At 38.4% G+C, this 22,761-nt stretch overlaps 2 protein-coding genes across 2 annotated transcripts in view; both read right to left on the bottom strand.

Annotated features, from left to right (window-relative positions):
• LOC124282177 (eukaryotic translation initiation factor 5B-like) overlaps nt 1-2,886 on the bottom strand; it is a 114,983-nt gene extending 112,097 nt beyond the window's left edge. Inside the window, 2 exon segments of the mRNA XM_046718142.1 lie at nt 775-895; nt 2,676-2,886. Coding sequence (XP_046574098.1) covers nt 775-895; nt 2,676-2,685 — 131 coding nt within the window. The 5' untranslated portion in view covers nt 2,686-2,886.
• Nucleotides 2,887-7,778: 4,892 nt separating this feature from the next.
• On the bottom strand, nt 7,779-21,970 carry LOC124282176 (NEDD4 family-interacting protein 1-like). The gene is made up of 7 exons (XM_046718139.1): nt 21,818-21,970; nt 19,820-19,916; nt 14,267-14,397; nt 12,831-12,894; nt 11,906-12,030; nt 11,042-11,108; nt 7,779-9,936 (listed from the first exon to the last, which is right to left on the bottom strand). Exons 1-7 carry the CDS (start codon nt 21,842-21,844, stop codon nt 9,839-9,841), a joined length of 609 nt encoding a protein of 202 aa, XP_046574095.1. The 5' UTR covers nt 21,845-21,970; the 3' UTR covers nt 7,779-9,838.
• Nucleotides 21,971-22,761: the final 791 nt, after the last annotated feature.

Raw genomic sequence — 22,761 nt, 5'->3', positions numbered from 1 at the left:
GATTTTTTAAATAAACAACATAATTAACATTGGAAAGTCAACTGGACACCGGTACAGTGTGACATACAAATTTGCTAGCCCAACAGAAAAAACACTGGACTGGGGCGTCGGGCAATGGGTTATTTCCACCCCTGTTGAAGGTATCACATAGCCCCCTGCTGTAATACATGTCAACTGTGTATAATTGTTTGATCAACATTCTAGAAGTTGGCACGCAAATAATGAAGCATACAACTTTATGGATGACAACATACGCTTCGGTGACAATTCTTACACCATTATCAAGCGGTCTTTTAGTTGGATAACGGTGTCAGAATCTTCCCCAAAATGTCGCTTTATGCAATAAACAAGAAGCTGTCATTCATAAAGTTGTATGCTTCACTATCCTTGTACATACATGCTTGCTGTAGTTTATGAAATTGAACGCCAAAGATTGACGTATGTACACCAACTATCATCTTATACAGCTCCATTCACTTCACTGTTAGAAACGTATCAAATTATATATTGTCAGTTGAGATATTACACTGACCTGAACTTAGATGTGAGAATACAAAATTTGTCTTTTGGGAACTAAAGTTACTACAGTTACTCAAATTTGACCAGGGCAAGTTGTGGCATGACAAGCATGTTATGTCACATAAAGCCCCATGATGTCCAACTTGTATGTGTTTTTAAAAGATGATGACTTGTCAATCAAACATATGTTATGTGTTATGGATGACATGCTTTACTTTTCCTACTGATAGAACTGACAGATATTATGGTACTTACAAATCATCATCTCTCTTCCTGTTTTTCCTTCCTTTCTTTGTTGCCTTGGCAACTGAGGTGAGGGTTTGTTTCTTTATGTTCCATATCTGCCAGTGGGTCGATGACAACTTCCTCATCACTACTGCAAACATATTGGTATCAAGGACTAACAGAACAGGAAGGTTAATTTAAACAACAAATAATCCTTTGGCTGATATTGAATATTCCAAACAATATCAAAGGTTAGATGTTGGTTGGAAAAGCTTGTATTGTGAAATTAGTAAACCCTGAATAAAATCACTAAAACAATATTATTTGTCATTTATCACATTTATTGAGAAGATGAGTGAGGTTTGTTTAACATTGCTTCAATAATTGTAGTCAGCTCAGTAAGGTAAAGTGAGATCAAAGAGGATTTGCTAGAACCCATGAACAAATCTAGCATGACCGTCAAGATGAATTTGGGATTCGAACCCATACCATAAATATTGACCACGTATGTGAATAGCTATGAAGCAATCATCAAAGTCACAGACTGATATTTCAATCCAACATAATGGTGGTCTACCTTTAGAATTCAGTACCAGAAACCTTTAATACAAGTAAAAATACCTTATGATGTAATTTGTGAAATGTCCTAGTCCATTCTTAGATTATTATTTTGTTTGTTTAAGGCCACACTCAGCAATATTCCAGCTCTTTTGTGTCAGTGTGTAAATAACCGAGTCTGGCCCAGACAATCCAATGATCAACATCATAAGCTGATTAAGCATCAATCTATGTAATTAGGATACAATGACATGTGTTGACCAAGTCAGCAACCATGACCATCCGATCCTGTTAGTTGTCTCTTAAACAACAAGTATGGGTTGCCGAAAAATAATTCTAACCCGGATCTTCTTAGAACAAGTTGCCATACTGAATTCTGAAGGTGTTCCGAAGTCTCCTCCATTACCAAGCAATAGAACAGTATGTGGTTATTGCCTCATTTGGAAGCCCAAGTCTAGAACATCTTTTCTCTGAAATCTCAACTAATAACAGTCCATACGCTGACTTGATGATTTCAAGAGGCAAGTTCAGACCAGTTTGTGCTGAAGTCTGTACACTGAGCATTCATACGGGTAATTTCTCGTTTCTGGACCTTATACACAATCATTGTGTAACTACATAAGAGAAAAACAAACTAAAGTTAAAACTATATGTTTTATTGGGATCTTCAATCCTAGTAATCTAAATGTCACATTTGTTCAATATATCAGTCCCTATCAGTGTGAAATCCTGTAAAGTGATAAACATTCAAAATTACATTTATTTAATTATGGAACTATTATTTTCTGCAGTTTTTTGTTGCCATATTAACAATAGTTTGACACCAGGAAAATGAAACTGACACATCATCATTATAATTGCATGACTGTTTCAATTAAACACATTTATTTTACCTTAAAAGCTTTTTTTTTTAAATTCAAACACTTGAAACTTACCTTTGCTGATTTTGTGGTGTTTTGTGTTTGAAGTGAAATAAATTGAAAGGATTTCAAGACAATATGTCATACAGGACAAGTATTTAACCAAAACGCTTCAATAGGGAAACACTTATTGTCTGAACACAGCCCGTCCGACTACTAGTATTTCCTGCGTATTTTTTCTTGACTCCTTCACCAATATGGTACTTGGTAGACTACGACAGAACCAGCCTGAGACTATAATTATTAGACTACTTCAACAAATGACAAATTAAATTGCACCACTTCCGGCGATAGTTTCATGTGCTAGCAACGGATAGCAAACGTAAGATTCTATATTTAATCGCCCGTGACATGCGTTTACACAATCACATGTCAGTCCTATCTGACAGCATACGTGCTGATATGAAAACAAGTTAACAACATGTGGTTAAATGTCGCCATACAATCACTTACAAGTCATCATCGGCTTGTCCCTTCTTGCCTTTCTTTGGTTTCCCCATACTTTCCGTTCACTGGCTTTGGTTTAAATAATCATTCAACAGTCTATTATTTAACTTCTAATTTTAGTTCAACAATATTGTCAGGCGAATTACACTTATTGCAGAAATCGCCTTTACAGGTGCGCATGTACTTTTGATATCCGGTCGAACGGAACTCTGGGAAATTCAAGTAAAATCCGGACAATCAGGAAGAAAGTTCTCATGCGGTGACAGAACGAACTTCGTACAGATCTGTGAATACACTACTCAAAGTTTGCTAAGGATCACACTTGACGATCAAATAGATTAAGAATGACTATCACGCTATACAAATGTCTGCGTAATTTAACCAGAACAGGACTTCATTTTAGTTTCGAAAGGACAAAGAATGCATATATGGTGACAGATTGAGCTCACATCAGAGATTTTTGCATTTCAGAAATGGGCTTCACACATTGTACCCATGTAGGGATTCGAACCCGGGTCTTCGGGTGACGAGCCAACGCTTTAACCACTAGGCTACCCCACCACCCCCCAATAAATAAGGAGATGTCATCCATAAAGTTGTATGTTTCATTTTTGAGTCACCAACTTTTAGAATGCTGATCAAACAATTTGATAAAATTAGCCAAATATTTCAAACTTGACAGCAAATCTGGTATGCTTTAGGTCCATGTCAAGAAAATTTAGATTACATTCCTTGTTAAGGAATAAATTTAGGGTGATGATGCTCATCTGGCCTTGATGAGAAGACTAATTTTATGGCTTGAAGGAAATTAGAAGTTGAGAATTTAGCAGTAGGAAATTCAAGCTGAGAAACAAAAGAAAAGAGAAAATTCAGATTCAAACTTGGAAGATCATATCTCTCACAGTATCTCACTGTGACAGATTATTTGATCTTTCAGATAAGGCTTGATATCAGTGAATCAGTGGACCATGTTTTTGCAAAGTGTATATAGGGGTAAAGCGGAAAAGCTCTTGAAGTTTAGTCTGCTTTACTTATTGATATGAGCTCATATTATCAAACCGATAAGGCTGCAGTTTTGAGGTAGAGCCTGCTAAAACAAAGATGGAATGTATTTTAAAATTCCCAGTTCCCCAGATCAAGAAGATTTGGAATGGCTGGTTACTATTTTTAGTTTTGTCAAATGAGTGAAATTTGTTCGGGACAGCTGTATGTCCGGCAGCTTTTGAAAGCATTATATTCACAAAGCAATTCTGTTTGCACCAGATTTTGTTTTATTCATTGTGCAACAATGTTCCAAGTGTGTAAGGTTGAAACAGTAGGGGCTAGTAGTGTGCTATATTTAGCTTTGATCAGATTCTCTTGATTTTGATAGGTAATCTGAGTGATAATTGGTTTATAAATCTTGTTTAGATTTCATATCATTAGCATGTCTTCACACAATCTTGTTGGGGCGGTGGGGTAGGTTAGTGGTTAAAGCGTTTGCTTGTCACGCGGACAACCCAGGTTCGATTCCCCACATGGGTAAAATGTGTTAAGCCCATTCCTGGTGCCCCACCATGATATTGCTGGAATATTGGTGAAAGCTTGGTAAAACTGAAGCCACTCACTTACAATTTTGTCACTCACTTTTTAAAAGATGCACTTAGTCGTTAAGCACACAATATTACCTTTCAAAATGGTGATCCTTAGCAGATTTTGAGTGGTTTGTTTATATCCCTGTTGTCAATTTCAGGTCATGTGATAGTTGTTCAGTCTCATGTCGATATGAAGTATATGCAACAGGAAAGAACAGCAAATGAATTATCCTGGTCCTAAAGGGCAGGATGTTATTTACAGATATCTTAAAATACTTCCCGCTACATATCAATAAATCTTTCAAGTACCATAATAGTGTTCAGCTTAGCTCTGTCTTTACATCTCACAGGAAGTGAGAAAACCTTTCAAAATGCCTTTTTTCTAGAATCACCCATTCAAATATCCATAATTAAATAAATGATATCTGTATTTAATGTCAGCAAACACGCCTGTGAAAATCCTTTAAAGAATTAAGTCTTCAGCAACACATGCTTGTCGTAAGAAGTGACTAACAGGATCGTGTGGTCCAGTTACTTCCCTTTGAAAACATCGTGCCTTAAACTTTGTATTTCAAACAAGCTTGCACAACTTTAACCAGATATATTACATCTGATTTGAACACTGTTGAGCCTTGTTACAGCCATAGAGTTACTTCCCTTTGCTTTCATTGTCCATCTTTTGAACTGTTTCTCAAACAAGCCTGTATATCTGTTCATGCCCATGTGACTGTACCTACTTTCTACTATGCTGGAATAATAATATAAAACAGGGGGGAAAATGGGGATTTGGTGGTCAGGCGTGCTAACTTGGTTGACACGTATAAGTGTAGTCTGTCTCACAGTCCCTGAACAACATTATTTTCCCTACTGCCTAGCCCTCTCTGCAGTGCTAAAGCCCTAAATAAAGCAAGTCTAGATTTCCCTAGGGCTCCTTTTCAATATAAATGGGCTTGTTTGTTACTATCCAAATTATATATATTCAGAGACTAAGCCTTAGTCTAGTATAAGTGTACTCCCAACTGTGTAGATCATTGATTATGATGAAGATCACTGAATCATCTGGTAAAGACTTGATTACTTACAGACCACCTCCAATAGCTGGAATATTGCTGACTGAGGTGTTACACAACAAAGAAACATTTAAGCTGACAGCAGATTAATCTGATTAGATATCATTATTGGGGTGTTTCAAGCTTGTTACCATCGCTGTGGTGGTTGTGTGGACTGATGTCTCACTACCACAGGGGTTCCAATCACTGTTTGGACAATAATATATACATAATGACAGGGTATGAAACTCCCAAAACTTTCAGCCAGACCACAGGGCCGGTTAGATGTAAAACTTGCCAGCCCCGACCAAAACTTACCTGGCCCGAAATAATTTAGGTTTGACAAGCGGCGTAGTTTATCACCAAATTGAAATTAGTCATTTATTTTTACGAGTGATTTAATAATGATTTATTATACTGAAATATGATGAATATCTTCATATACGTCTAAATTTTAACCAACCGTCTGGCAGGTGAATTTGAGAATCTGGCAGTCCGGGCAGGCAGGTATTTGGAACGCTGATAATGAGTGTGGTGGTAGAATTTTCTAAAATGTTTATTTCCTCACCGATTTCATTCATATTTGAAATATATGTTAATCATAACATATAAAAACAATATATGATTGCGAAAATCTAGATTTTTATTTATAAAAATTATTGTCCAAACAGTGATTCAAACTCCTGTGCTCTCACAACCATCATCAATTCTTGTCCTGCACAGCATGCTCCAGTCCTCAGTATTCCCTCTGTATGGTCACTGCCTGTCACCAATCTGATCTGGATGACAGTGCAGTGACAGATATTGTGGACAACCCACACCAGTGGATCAAGAAAGACGTTCCATCAACCAAACACCGAGTGTGATGACCAGATCCAGCTGGGTGGCCTCCACTGACCAGGGTGCCAGCACATTGTACAAACCAACCTCAACGCTACAACAGTCATAAGTCTGTGTCCAGGTATGGGCATCAGATTACCTTTGGCTAAGATTGCTTTGTACAACGGCATCCCAGCTGCTTTGAACCGACTTGAACCTGGACTCCCCACAAGGTAGAGCATGAAAAGGGTCATGTTAGAAGACCAGCCACCACATGATCAAGTTGTGACCACAGCTGACAGTGTAATCAATCACAATGAAAAAAAAAGACAGCAATGGTGAACACTTTAGTATTATTTATTCTGCAATAGAAATGGACAAAATTGACAGAAACTGAACCACATAAGGAAATAGTACACCATCACAGCCACACCCACCTTCCAAAGTAAATATTTCAATCACTTGAACAAAACACATAGGTCTTTTACAATGAATGAGAAATCAGATTTGAATTTGGTTAATGTTCATTCTGAAAGCAATAGCATCATAACAAGAAGACAAAGTCATCAATATCCCCCGCAATGGCAAAATACTCTTCATGATTATGTCTACGAGTTATGATTATGTCAAATATTTAGGTGTGTACATAGAAAAGTGGAAGGAGAGTATTGAAAGGGTTTAAAAGTTCTGCTCCAGAAAGGAGCACTATCACCAATTTCAGTGTAAGTCAAACTTGTTGCCATGGAAATGCCAAAAATATTTTATTCAGAATTCCAAAACTACCAAAAGGCACCAGTACACCACCAGATCAATCTATGTGCCATGTTTGGTGACGACATATTGAACGGTTTTAGAGTTCTGCTCCGGAAAAGAGCACTACCACCAATTTCAGTCTAAGTCGAACTTGTGCCATGGAAACGCCAAAAATATTTGATTCAGAATTCCAAAACTACCAAAAGGCACCAGTACACCACCAGATCTATCTATGTGCCATGTTTGGTGACAACATATTGAACGGTTTTAGAGTTCTGCTCCGGAAAAGAGCACTACCACCAATTTCAGTCTAAGTCGAACTTGTTGCCATGGAAACGCCAAAAATATTTTAATTCAGAATTCCAAAACTACCAAAAGGCACCACTACACCACCAGATCTATCTATGTGCCATGTTTGGTGAAGACATATTGAACGGTTTTAGAGTTCTGCTCCGGAAAAGAGCACTACCACCAATTTCAGTCTAAGTCGAACTTGTGCCATGGAAACCCCAAAATATTTTATTCAGAATTCCAAAACTACCAAAAGGCACCACTACACCACCAGATCTATCTATGTGCCAAGTTTGGTGAAGACATATTGAACGGTTTTAGAGTTCTGCTCCGGAAAAAGAGCGCTACCACCAATTTCAGTCTAAGTCGAACTTGTGCCATGGAAACGCCAAAAATATTTTATTCAGAATTCCAAAACTACCAAAAGGCACCACAACACCACCAGATCCATGTATGTGCCAAGTTTGGTGAAGAAATATTGAACGGTTTTAGAGTTCTGCTCCGGAAAAGACAAATGTGCACGGACGGACGGACGGAGTCCATTTTAATACCCCCCGCAAAACGCGTTGCGGGGGATAACAATGACAACTTATATCATTGTATCTCTAATTACCTATTGCTAATTCAACTATTATATGTTATAATTTCTGCATACATAATTCCTGTCCATAAGTGACAGCATCAGTGGTTTTGAAGTACAGAATATGTGTAATTCTAATCAGTACAAACATATTAGTATGACAACCTATTTCGTCAAGTAATTTCTCATACAATATCATCCCATACTGTAGAGAGAGGGAGCAGAGAGTCTCTTGCTTCACCATCCCATCACGTAAAACCTCTGTCAAATGACACCACTTTCATAAACCCCACCTGCACGAGTGATGGTGACAGCGGAAGTGGGTATTAACTCATAGAAAACAAGGCCTGGGTAAACAAAATCCATTTATGGACCAAACTTTTAGGGAAGAATGATCTTTCTTCAGTATGAGTATAAGTGCTGCTTCCTTCATTAATCGTTGTCTGAGTAAATATAAAAATATTCCAACATTTTCATCCAAGGCATATGAGAAAATCCAAATTCCAATCTTTTTGATGCATGAGGAGTTTCAATGTTTTGCTTTTTGCAATATTTCTAGATTAACATCGAACACCCCCTCAAATAATGAGTCTGGCATACTGCAACAAACCAAACTCATGTCTTCAACCTGTGGCCCCTGTGACATAACAGTTGTGTCCTAGTAACCATGGTAACTGAATTCTTCCATCTAAATACCATCTTTTTACCTTGATAGTGACTGATCTAAATGAATATTACTTGGTGGGTTTTACCAGTGATTGAGACCCCCTTTCTTCTGTGGTCCTCAATGTGTACACAGCCACGTCAGCAATAATTGAGTTATATGGTGTGGTCTAAAACTCGGACAACAGTAAATTCACAGCCAATACATTTCCAGAAGAACACAGAAAGGAAAAACATTCATGTATTCTCAGTTCAATTCACATCTAATACGTCACTGGACAGTTCAATTCTAGATGAGAAAACAATTTCACCAAATTCAAATGTATATTTCAATATGGATTATTTCATGTACAGCAAAGGTAGTTTGTTATCATACATACAGTGCTATCAAAGTTGAAAAGGATAATTTTCAATATAATACTGCTATGCATTGCACATGCTCCTACAAAAGGTTCATGCACATTGTTGTTTTGCTGAGATAAAGGTGCCGTATTTGGGACATGATTCCATCGATGGTCAATACAACACTCTTTATGTCTCTCCTGGGACTAAAATATACCATCTTTCAATTTGAATTGTTTTGTAAAGCTAGTGTATCAACAAAAACTACTAACTTAAGTGTAAGAAGAGCTACAAGTGTCACTTAATGTATTTACAAATATCCCACAAATATATAACAAATGTATACACCAATGAAAGACCAATCTCTCATCTTCCACATTCACTGAAAGCATTGACTACTGTCAAAGCAGAAATTTATGTCACATGTAATCAAAACAATATATACAGATTGTTAAAAGCCCTTTAGCTCAAAAACAGGGAAACATTCACCTAAATACAAGACAATATCTGTATCTTAAATGAATTGAGTATTGAAAAATATCTACTTAATCATGATGGTAGCTGTAGAGGTACATTCTGTATCATTAAAGAAAAGGTTTTCTTAAGACACTGACAGAGAGCTTCCTTCAAAAAACATTGGTACAGATATTACACATGCCCTTGGTAGCTTAATTAAATGTAGGTATAGTTGATACAAACAAGATCATTAATTACAGTACATATTTAGGCAGTATCTGTTTGAGGTGTAGCACACTTAAATTAAACTACACACAACAACCACATGTACACAGTAACATGTAATAGCAGTATACAAAGGTTACCTTACCATGATTACCAACTGAAAGTTACTATCAATCCCTCATTCAAACGTGGTAATGGCTTCCATTTGAAAAATGAATAATATCATTTATCGAGCGTATTGTTCTCTCAATTCAATGACACTGGATCTGCACTCACAACAGACATCTGCTGTCTCTGCTAGTGTAATCAATTTAAGGATTTTGTTTAACATGGAATAACTACCCTTAGTACAAACTCTGCTGTGACTGCAAATCCCGTCGAACATCCCGTGAATGCCTGTTTGTGTGCAGATGTGATCTAGATGAGGCGGTACTGTCGGATGTGACCAGCCACTCGATTCCACTCGTATTTGACTCGAACATACTGGATTGAGCCTCGGATGAAAAGGAGAAATCCTGAAATCATTAAAAAATGTCATTTAATACTGAATCATGTCTCATGTGAACTATCTTGTTATTGATGAATTACATAGTGTTCAACATACATTTGATAAGATGAGAACTCCTTTCCAGAATATCTCTGTGTATGACACAAAAGTTGACAAGAATGGACCAGGGCATTTTTCAAAAATCTGAGCACTATGACTGATTCAGGTCCACATTAATGTCAGTCTGTGGTAATATGGGGCTCACAGTGAGAAGTCTGACACTTCATACAGCGCATGCTTCAGTGTATGAAAAAAGGCCCGTCCAACCGCCAGAGACGGGCTAAATTTCTGACGGAAAGTCTAAATTTGCAGCTAGCCAGCCTGATGGTCTGGTAAAACATTTAGTAAATTTGTATAAATTCACCATATCTTGGTGTTTGGTCTGGTTAAATCCATTTTGGGCTGGTAACAATTTGAAGTTACCAGCCCTGATGTCTGGCTGGGTTTTTGGCTTATTTCATACACTGCATGCTTGTGTGTGTGACAGTGTACTCCTCTGGACTAATGCCAGTTTTATAGAGCTGGACCACCGAGAGATATCATGCCGTGGTTTAACATAGTGAGTCAGTGAGTTTAGTTTTACGCTGCACTCAGCAATATTCCAGCTATATGGCGGCAGTCTGTAAACAATCGAGTCTGGACAAGACAATCCAGTGATCAACAGCATGGACATCGATCTACGCAATTGGGATACGATGACATGTGTCAACCCAGTCAGCGAGCCTGACCACCCGATCCCGTATGTCGCCTCTTACGACAAGCATGGGTTACTGAGGATCAGTTCTAGCCCGGACCTTCACAGGTCGATTTTAACATAGATACTGTACTCAGACACAGTATACTGACAGAGCTGGAGAGCCATTGTTTTATCTCCTAAATACTGAGCATGTGCCATTTCTTAACATATTATGGACAGATACTGCTGGTGATACAACCACTGACTTTCCCCTCTCGGCTATAAATTGAAACAGTCACTTTTTATGACTAGTTGCTTGGGACAAATTTGTACACCTTACTCTTAATTAAACAGCATTTGGCAGTATCTACTGCTATGCTGAGATGTGTGCACTCACCGCAGATGACTAGGATCCACCACAACCATGAGTCCCCAGATGCAAAGTCCTGCGCCCAGTTATTGTGCTGTAACAGAGTTATGTCCCTTTAGTGACTACAGACAACACCGGGCTTCTCCTGATGGGTAATACATGTCACTAGAGTAAATGTCATGAAGGTGGAGGAACTCTGCTGTTGCAGGAAACACATCACTTCACTGAGACCAGAGTAATGTCATCTAATCAGTACACTGTCCCAGTCTGATAGTGTTGATCTCTGTTGCAAGATCTTTTAGCTACACTGTCAAACCATCTACATCCCCAACTGACTCTTTACTTCAACCAAACGTTAGTGTAAGAAGGACCATATTCAACACAAACATAAGCTAAATTTCAAGACTTTTAAAGGCAATGATAGCATTTCTCAAGACCAAAGGTCAGAATCAAATGTGTTTCTGAACAATTCTGTTTGGAATTTATTAATCCAAACACACAATAAGTGTTTGGTGTTAAGAAATTCTGAGTATAATAACACACATTAACAGGCAAAATAACAAAGGCATGTTATAACATGTTATATCTATTACAGATCCTCTCAGCACAATGGCATCTATGCAACAACACGTTTACTACTACTGTTATTTTCTGACCTCTCTGCACAAACATGAAACTAGATCACTTACAAATGCTGAAATCTTATAGGCCTAAACCCCTTTTTTATTTAAATTGTATGGGGGTCAGAGTTTTCAAAGCGTCCCTCTTAATACGACCCCTGATGTCGAATGTGCAAGGTGTTCATGCTTCTTCTAACACAGAATGGTGTTGACTTACAAAAAAGCTCTTCCCTACATAGCACCTACACAAAGCAGTGTGTTTGTGACATACCTTGACGATGGCAACCCACTTGACAATAGAGAGTCCCAGGCCAGCCAGAGCACCACATCGGCCTGCCACGGTGTTGGAGATGCACAGGGATAGCAGGAAGCCAATCCAGTTGAACAGGAAGGCAACTGACAACATCAACATGACAATACTGACTCAAGTCATACAACATCGTTCCATAATTCAATTTCATAACAGACCAATACCATCAATTTACAGCTATGTCATTCTTGGTCAGTAGATCCAACCACTGGTATACTCAGTGTACTTCACTACCACTATATCACATTAACAGTGTTTCTGTTATCCGGTATATACCAGACTTTCACAGGTGTAAAATTAGAATGTCCGGTAATTTCAAAGGCTGTTGGTCATCAAATTATAAAATCAATTTTCTAATTACCTCTGTCAATTATATTTTAACTTGAAAAAGATTACGTTTTCACAATGACATCAATGTTGTCAAATAAAAAATAGCAGTTCTGGAAAACCCCAGGCTAAAAATAGTGACATTGGCGCATTGCAATACCCTCTACATTTCTGATTGGTTGTTTGGGTGCAAGGTCTTGCACACAGTGAAAAGTGTGATCACTTGACCGGTAAAATTTACAAATGACTAGCCGGTCACAATGTCCAGCTGTAAAAAATGCCAGCGGCAACACTGAACTAAAACTTTAATTACTGCTCTTCACTGATCATAACTTTGGCATGAAGACAAAGATCTTTCATATTAATTATCAGAGAAAAGGAGATACATGACATTAAAAATATTTCACATACAACAGTATGAAAAACTCATTATTCTGGTCAAAAGTCATTGTTGATGAATTGATTAACACTGATATGAAGAAATGGATCTTGACTGTTTCTATGCACGTCTGCAGTTAAATAAGTTGTGTAACACATGATGCAGAACAACAGTACTCACTGACAAAAGTACAGATAAACATGCCATCTGTTCCAATAGTCATGTCGGTAAACCGGTCCTGAGTCTGAAACAAAAGAGTTTGTGTTCAGAGGAAGCCATGATCTGTGATATACCTGGAGACATATATGGCTGTCTACGGGAGTTTTGTGTACCTAGAATAAGGAGATATGACAGGGAACTGTACTATCACCTGTTTCTTACAAGCAGTTATCCCATGACTTTCGATAGCCAGTCTGGAATGAGTTTTTATTTGAAATACCAATTTTATCTGATTTCCTTATCCGTGCTATATATTTTTATGGAAATAAAGATTAAATGTGCCTTGACTTAAAGTAGTCACGGGGTATCTAAATAACACTGACTTTGATGTTTTCTACAATGGGTTTCATTATATTGATGGCTGTAGGGTATACCTCCTGTTATTATTATGACTTCTGTTGGCACAAATGTGAAATTGTAGGTAGATTTTCACTGAAGTTTAGAAGATATTTTCCATAAAACAACATAATAATAAAACATTCACTTGATTAATGAACTGAGAGTTAAAGGGGAAAAATAAGATTCAATTTGTACATCAATAAACACTATGATAATACATCTCAAAAATAGAGTTACGAAAATCACCAAGATTTGTAATTGTTATCACTCTCTAAGCATGTTAAAGCCATGTTGGTTGAAGACTGAATATAAAAATATGGCATTTTCCGGATTGAAGAGCTGAATTCCAGTCTTTCAGGACAGTGTCAACAGTCATCCCCAAGTCATGTTTGTTGTTTCGGAAAAGACTGAATGAGTGAATGCTGATAATTTAGCCAGGTCCAGACAATCAAGTGACTGACGCTATGAAAAACAACCCACACTATCTGGGTATGACATGTAATCAGCCTCACAAACAATTGCATATACACCACTTTCAGCAAGTGCCCAGGAACATCCTGATGGGAGACACCAGACATGGGCTATGTGCATTGTATGCATGAACACATAACCTTGGTGTTTGGCATCACACCTCAGCACCTCTTAACATAAACAGGATACACACCACCCATGTTTCCATGCTTATGTGGTGTTGTAGTGGGAGTGACCTATATCGTCACCTGTTACTAGTAGCGAGTGAGTGAGATAGTTTAGTTTTATGTCGCTTTTAGCAATATTCCAGCAATAAATCAATGGCTATATTTTGATCAAGCATAGAGAAAGAATATTTCTTAATTTAAAACTTTGCCAGCAAAAAGACTTCTACAAGAGTGAGCGAGTGAGTGAGTTTAGTTTTACGCCGCTTTTAGCAATATTCCAGCAATATCATGGGTGGGGACACCAGAAATACACTTCACACATTGTACCCATGTGGGAAACCAACCCGGACCTTCATCATGATGAGCGAACGCTTTAACCTCTATGCTACCCCATCACCCCTTCTGTTACTAGTAACGTACAGGGTCTCTCTGTCCTTCTTCGTCCAGCCTCTGGATCTCCTCCTGTTTGGTTCTCTCCGCCTCCTCGTAGGAGGGTAGAGTTGTGGCGTCCACGTAGGACGGCAGCTTCGTCTCCCCGTATGCTGCCGAGTCTGGAAAAGCACACAGGTCTTAACATCAAATGGAAAGCACAAACAAATCCAACAAACAAATCATATCATTATCATTGCATCAGATACTATGTGTCTTAGGTATTTAAACTTGCCTATTGCTTGCCCATGGTTTACAGTTATGACGTCACAATACTAGTATCTGTCACAATGGTATTAGACCTTGCTTGACTCGCGGAAAGCTGAGAGTCACCACACTGTAGGCAGTTTCTATCACTTTATGTTGGCGAGTAATAAACAGAATACCATAGTTGCGTCCATGAAATACCATTGTTATTAAACTCATAAGCTTGTTTAATAAAAATGGTATTACACGGTACGTTGTTTAGAATCCTCTATGTATTGTACGGGCAGATCATGCAAGGGTTTATACAAAATGCCAAACTCCATGTCCTTGGCAGACAAATTCGGAAAACAGCACCATACTTTTGTTCAAAATTAGCACTAGCTTAGAATCTGATTTATATTAATTCATAGCAAAATGAAAACTTAAAATTATGCTGTATCATTCTCAGTGGTCTTGCTTTGCACTTCACCATGGCAAAGGAACAACAATATCTTTGATCATGAACATGAGAGGGCAAATTTTCATACATCAAATTCTGTATTTTTACTGAATATCCTGAAACTTGCTTCATCATGTTCATATATGATAGTACAGCATTTTCTACATATTTACTATTTTATTCTAAATATTGTATTGATTAATATTATCATTCCTGCATTATCTCTTTTTGACAGACAATCGAAATGTGTATGATCAACATAATCCCATGTGGATTTGTGTCTGCAGAAATATGTACGACTGTAGAAAATGATAACTGAAAGCGTGTATACAGCCATAACATTTTAACAACCGACACAGATGGCTACTGCATCTTTGTACAGTCACAGTAACCATGGTAACACATGGTGATATCAAACACACGTACATAATCATAATGTAGCAACAGTGTCAGACAGGGTCACAGTCATTCAGGCCAAGAGCGAACCAGTTGATTTTTCACCAGATCTAGTAATAGTAGTAGAATATAATATACTGAACAGCAAAAGAAACGCAGGTCTGGCTTTTTGTCAAGTTTTTGAATAGAAGACAACCCAAATTATGTCTTATCATTTATTCTATAGAAAACACTGTCAATGTAACAGCTAAAAGTTGCTGTTGACATTGAATTGCAATAAGTTCAAATTGATCACAGTCCGTCAAATGGAGATACCCCCTGAACGCGAAAAGTGACAGTCTCTTTAGTAGCGCGTATAGCCACCTTCAGCTTGCACACAGGCCGTGCAACGTGGCCTCATTCATTTCACTAGAGTCTGAAAGAATGCCTGATGCAACTGGTTCCGCTCAAACACCAATCTCTAATCCAGTTGTGCAAGTGTGAGTGGCTGTCTACCTGCAGCAATCCTCCGTCCAATTTCGTCCCAGAATGTTCAATGGGAGCCATATCCAGGGAAAGAGACGTTAATGTTGATCTGAGCCAGATAATCCATCGACACCCTTGCTGTGTGAGGGCTGCAAACTTCGCTGGCGTTGTTGACGTGCCAAAATAGGCCCCACATATGGCCTTCGGTAGTGGATTCCAGCAGCCCGAAGACGACACCTAATCGTATCGCTTGGCACTGCTCCCCTTGACCTAAGAACTAAGGCTGCTGTTACTGTTGCTGCTTCAGTTCGGTTCCTTAGATGAGTGCCCCGGATGAACCGATCTTGCGCATGAGTTGTCACTTGTTGCCGTCCGATACGGGGACGATCAGCAGCAACCCGCTTTGCTGATGACGTCGTGTAATGGTGGTAAGATGACAGCCCAATTGTCTAGCTACAGCGGTTGCAGTGCTACCTCTGTGTAACTTTCCAATTGCCATTCCCCTCTGCTCAGTCGTTAGTCTAGGCATCATTTGTGTGGCGTGTACACCTCCTAGCGTCAATACTGAACTGTTTTTGACACAAACCTTTATAAAGGATACCTCAGAGTGAAATGCATGCTTTTCATCCATAACCGTCGAGGCACGTGCTAATATTATGGTTTTGCTGCACTGTTGGTGTGTTTGTGCGAATGTTTCGCGTGGACGTCAAATTGCATGACATCATCTCATCTGGGATCATTACGTCACTTTACCATGGACGTTCCATAAACATGAACGCTTACCTTCATGAGATTTCATTTTTTCGAAACTTGCGTTTCTTTTGCTGTTCAGTATAGAATAGAGTAATACTTTATGCCTTTTCAGGAATTTGCGTTACATCAGCAGAGCTACTGACACATCAGAGAGATACAAAACATATTTACATAAATTCATTGATTTAGGTATCTTCACATTTGTTTAAGAGAGATATGGTACAGGCTCTCTTAGTTTTCACAATTGGAACTTTGTAGCGCCGGCCTGAAGGGAGGACTGACTGACTGACTGACTGAGTTTAGTTTTACGCCGCTTTTAGCAATATTCCAGCAATATCACGGCGGGGGACACCAGAAATGGGCTTAACACATTGTGCCCATGTGGGGAATCGAACCCAGGTCTTCGGCGTGACGAGCCAACGCTTTAACCACTAGGCTACCCAACCGCCCCTCTGAAGGGAGGAGGTTGTATTCTGAATTTAAGTAGTGAGTATGGTCAGATATGATTTTGACAGCTTGGTTCACAATTTGCCGCTCATATATTGATGATAAACATTCAAATCTGACTCCAGCGATTTTACTTGCAGTGTTAACAATTTTGTCTATTTTAGATTTGAGATGAACTGAGAGAGACCCGTACCAACAATGGAAGGAAAATGTTAAAATACTCTGAATAAATGCTGCATAAAAAGATGACATCGTAGATGGGTAAACATTAAAAGATCTCAGTTTACGCATGACTGTGGGCTTACTCCGAAAGTCAATTATCAGTTCCTTTGCTTTTGTGACATTTAAGAGTAAGTGGTTTTCTGCACACCAAGTCGTGAAATGATTAATGTTCTCTTTATACAGTTCTTCAGAATCAGTGTCGTACAGTTTGCCGACAAATTGCTGCATCATCTGCGAACTTTACAGTTGAACATGTTGAATTTGAGCTTGCACAATTATTAGTGTAGAGGGTGAAAAGAACAGGAGATATTACACAGCCTTGTGGTGCACCAGTGTTGGTGGTCCGTTTACTCGATACAGCCCCGTTAACTTTCACGTACTGCTGTCTGTCCACAAGAAAGTTTTCGATCCACTTGATTAGGTATGAGTTATCGCCAATGTCTAACAGTTTCTGTATCACGATATGTGGCTGGATGGTGTTGAACGCAGATGAAAAGTCAACGAAGAGGATCCTGATGTATGACTTAGGTCAGAGCTACAGATAACTTCTTGGGTCATTGAGTTATGTACTCGCTTGTGTCAATCTCAATTGGGTATCCTAATTTTCCTTTGAGTAACCAAATAAATTGTACCTACCTCACTCCAACTCAATTGGGTATATTGCCATTTTCCATTAATTGTAAAATTATAATAAAATTTATATTCTGGTTTACGTGTTTGTTATGTGTGTTGGATCTGTAAACTGAGAAACGATAAGAAAGATTGCAAGTTGCCAAGTTCAGGTGCTGATATAGACCCTCTCAATATACCTAAGTTATTTTATCTATTTTAGTTTGTACGCATGTAAGATCAGATTTATTGAGTATTTACAAAAATTGAAGCGTTAGGTTAACGCAACACGAGGAGTTTTCACATAAATATTTGCGTAATTTACGCAGGTACACAGCTTATCTGTACCTCTGCTTAGGTATCTCTAGATGTTTGTAGACATTATTAATATTAAGGAGTGACAGTGTGGCATCAACAACTCCTCTCCTTGACCTGTAGGCGAACTGAAGCGGGTCCAGTATGTCGGCAACTTCCTGTTGGAGATGTTTCAACAATATGCGTTCCAGCGACTTCATTGCTATAGATGTGCGAGCAACTGGCCTGTAGTCGTTGAGTTCATTAGGTTGTGTCTTTTTAGGAACGGGTACAACGGGTGTGTATTCACTGAGAATTGAAACAATCTAGTGAAAACTGTACACAGTTGAAGTCTGCACTCCTTCAACACAATGCCGTCAAGGTTGTCAGGTCCTTTTTGCTTTTCTGAGGTTAATTCTGAAGCAGCTTTGAATGAGGTCAGCTTCTGATATACGGATACGACTTTCACTATACTGTACGGCTTCACTAACTTGAGCTCTCTCATTGGTAAAATCGTGACATTCAAAGTCGCTGTAGAAAGTGTTGAGGTCCCTCAGATTGTAGGTGGGGAGCACAGACTTCAGGGTACATCCATTAAAATCTCCAAGTATGAATTTCGACGCATCAGGACAAATCAGCTCTAGGGATTGAACATGATTAAGAACTACATCAGCTGCTTGTTTGTTATCGGCACTGGTCGGTATATAGACACTCACAGCAAAGATCTGACCGAATTCACGTGGTAGATATGTTTGGTGAACATATCCTTTCTCTCACAAGATAGTTACGACACCACTTTTTATTTATATACATACATACACCTCCTCCAATAGATTTCCCTGTAGCATCTGAATCTCTGTCTAATCGAACTGGAGTACCAAATCCTTCCAAATAAAGGGTGTTACTGTCCACGGAGGGTGATAGCCATGTGTCCATGAAACATAGAATGCAACTGTCTCTGAATTCGTACAAATATTTAGTGCTTGCCGAAAGTTCGTCCAGTTTATTCTTAAGAGACCTCACGTTTGATATGGGAAAAGTTGGAAGAGGTGGTCTTGATTTGCGCGCCCGGACCTGTCGGCGGACTCCTCCCCGCTTACCTCGTTTCCTAGTAACTTTTGATCCAGAATTTGAATATGAATTATTCTTGTCTGATGCACATTCCGGGGGCAAGTCTCAAGTCCTTTCAATTCCAACACAGTTATAATTGTTATATTAATTATAACTTCACATTAACTATGAATAGGCTGGATTCAAACAATGAAGTCCACCGATGGTTATTAATGTTTGCATTTCTGAATCCCAACTGCTTTACCATGTTTTCTATAAATTATTTATATACAATTCCAATGAGTAACCAGGCTGACAAATTGTGTGTAACAAGATTTGCAAACAATGTTTCACCACATATAGATAAAAAAATCACTATTTCGTTTTGCATGTAATGAACTGGTCAAACTGGTCTGTGTCATGTCACCACTGCAACTAATCAAATAACCTCCATGTAATCATCCCATAACTACTCTTCTACTTCCGCCTAACATTGAAAAACTAATTCTGAAACTTGTTTTACACCAGAAATACATAAAAAAAACTCTATCATCTGATCACAAGCACTGAGCATAACATGATCAAATAAAGTTAAGAAAGAAAGGAAAATCAGCTGAACAAACTCACCACCTGACATAAGGCGATTATCATTAAATACTCACCTGACTGAGAAACATTATTTTCCTGATACGGAGGAGGAGGAATTACCATTGCCATGGCAACTGGCTGAGCTGGAAGCTGCTCCTCTTCACCAACCAACTGCAGTAAGAAAGGGCGTTGATAATCACTAGGTACAATGTCTCACTGTTGTCGACTATTGATTACTTACCACTTGGTAGCAAAATGAAAGATAATGGAAGTAAACAAGTATGTTTAAAAATTGCATTCTCAAAACAAAAGCACTGAAATTATGCAAGACCCTTTCATGCAATGATGACAACTGGGATATCTTGGTGGGTGAGTTACTAACAAATTTATGATACAATGTATTTCATTTAGGAAACACACAGGGGTTAAAGTGATCAGTTCTGTATCAGCTGTTCATAATCTGCTTATTCTGAGACAAATTTTAACTTTGAACCATACATATTTACCAGCTTTTGTCAATCTCAAAATGGGCCAAAGAAACCACCTCAGAATCATAGATACTAACTACCACCAAATACTGTCACACCACAGACAATTTCTGTATCATGGAATAGTTTCTGATGGTGTGGTGTATTGGTAATACTTAGATTCTTGTATTCTTCACAATCCGTGATTATCCCATACTTCACCACTTCTGGATTCAGCCTTCACAGACGAAGACATTACAACAGAATGGCATACAATGTCAACACTGTGAACTAGCCCTAAAAGCATTTAATGTGATAAATGTTAGGTTTACTTGTGATGTTTCAACAAGTGTATTCACTGAAATTGCAAAAAACTGTACATTTTTATTAAGTTTCGAGATTTGCAGAGATTATGGTTGTTGCACATCCTCAGAAAGGTACACAATCAGGTGCTAATGACATGGTAAATGAGAAATAATTTTGTGATAGCACCTGTGGTCCTATTGTAGGGTGTTGGCATATTAGATTAACTCATTAGCTAAGCGTGGCTCCAAACTGGCAAAGTACCTTGAAGTAGTAATCGAAATCCAAAAACCTGTGCCCAGTAAAGTGCAGTATTTCTATTTAGCCTGAACAATTGCCCTAAAGAGCTAATGTTACACTGTAATGTACAATGTCTAATACCAATGTCCAATAAGGTTCTACTACACTAAATAAAAATCAGTTGCTCCCTGAGCGAGTATCGTGAAGGAGGATATTGAGATTGGATGATATTGTATAAGATATTTGGGTTTTTTAAATGTACATCCATCCAGTAATTAAAACTGACCACATTTTTTTAATATCTAGTGCTGCCTTTTTTAACATGATGACTTATGCTGAATGTGTGCACAGATATTGTCAAGTAGGTGACATTTGGTGCGGAACTGGGTTGATGTGTTCAGCTTCCTGAGCTCGAAAATGTGTGATTTTATTGTAGTTTAATTAAGGCCAGACTGTACCCATGTGTACATGGAAATTCTTGGAATGGCTGTTGACAGCCCGGATGATTTTCTAAAAATACATAACGTTGCTAATAGAAGTCTATGGGAAAACATTTGGTTTTGTGTAACCATAAAGTTAAACTTTTTGGGTACAATGATGCTTAGAGACAAATTAGGGAAGTAGTATTACTGGATTTTGGCAGTCTGTGAAAGCACAACAAACATGGTAAATAGATAATCAAACAGCTGCATTAATCGCAAAATTCGTCCACGTCTCTCAATTGAATTGATGTCTGTTACTTATTGCTATAGCCTATACTCTGATTATCGTTCGACTGACATATTTAACTTCGATCGGCATATGCATTTATTCCCGATCTGCACGATCGAATTGTGTTGGCGAATAATTACTGCATCGTCACCAAGTAAAGGTCAAAAACAGTAACGCAACTCGCGAGGAAAGTGATGCCTGGTAAAAGATAAACCTGTCTGAGATAAACAGTCTGTCACACAGGATTTCTGACTTGACACAAATGCCCGAGCATATATAGACTAGAGACATTCAAAGGTAGATCTCATAAATCTTTTCTATGTTACCATGATATCTTCAAATATTACTCACCACTTCATATCTAACATTTCGTTCCATTTTAAAAATGGATCTCGATTTCCTTAATCCCTAAATATTTCTTCAAGATCGACGACTTTCGTCTGACTGCCAAGTACAAACAAATATGGCGACAAGCACCTCCTCGGTTACCTTTGTAACGAGCCTTTTCATTGGTTATTGTACACCGTTTTACACCCTGTTGCGCATGAGCGTCTTAAACTTCCGGCCCAGCTCTAGCAGACTATCTGGATGAAGCACGTGAACATATCTTATCATATATGTTGATGCTTCATCATTGATAAGCGCGGCAGTCACTTGTCGCAAGAACGTCAGAGATGGTGTTTTTCTAAGTTGTAATTGTAAATGAAATCGTGTCAAACAGAAACAATATTATCTACTTAGCGTATAAAGGCGAGAATTTATAGATATCAACTTTTTATTTGAGGCACACGGCGTTTCGGAGTTATCTCATCATTCATGCCTGGATTAATGATCCCTGGCTTCTACTTGTCCATCCAGCCATCCGCTTTACCAATTTAGCTCTAGATAATTAACTACTGGCTTACCACGTAATCTTATCACTGTTGTTATTTCACATGTACATACAGAGTTATCTGTTTTCTCGCCTTTCATTCATTTCATGAAGGAGTGAGATTATACTCCAAAACGTCGTGTTCCTCAAATAAGAAACTTGACAACTTTTATGTGTATCACTTCTAAATGCCGTTCAAAGACTCAACTCAGCTTTTGTTCTGAAAATGTATACGAACGCACCATCGACTGGACGTGTTAGGTCTGTCAACATTGGAAACTGATCGAGCCAGTGCACATGTCAAAAAGGAAGGGATATTACAGGATAGTTTTACCAGATTCTGTTTTGGAAGAACCATAGACATCTTTAAGTCTCTGAAAAGAACATCCTTTACAGGAAAACACATTGTTATTTTTTCATTAAT

The sequence above is a fragment of the Haliotis rubra genome, unplaced genomic scaffold, assembly GCF_003918875.1.
Source record: "Haliotis rubra isolate DU_JTF1 unplaced genomic scaffold, ASM391887v1 Scf294, whole genome shotgun sequence".
In the NCBI taxonomy this organism is placed as follows: domain Eukaryota; kingdom Metazoa; phylum Mollusca; class Gastropoda; order Lepetellida; family Haliotidae; genus Haliotis; species Haliotis rubra.
This window is presented reverse-complemented; position numbering and strand designations above follow the sequence as displayed.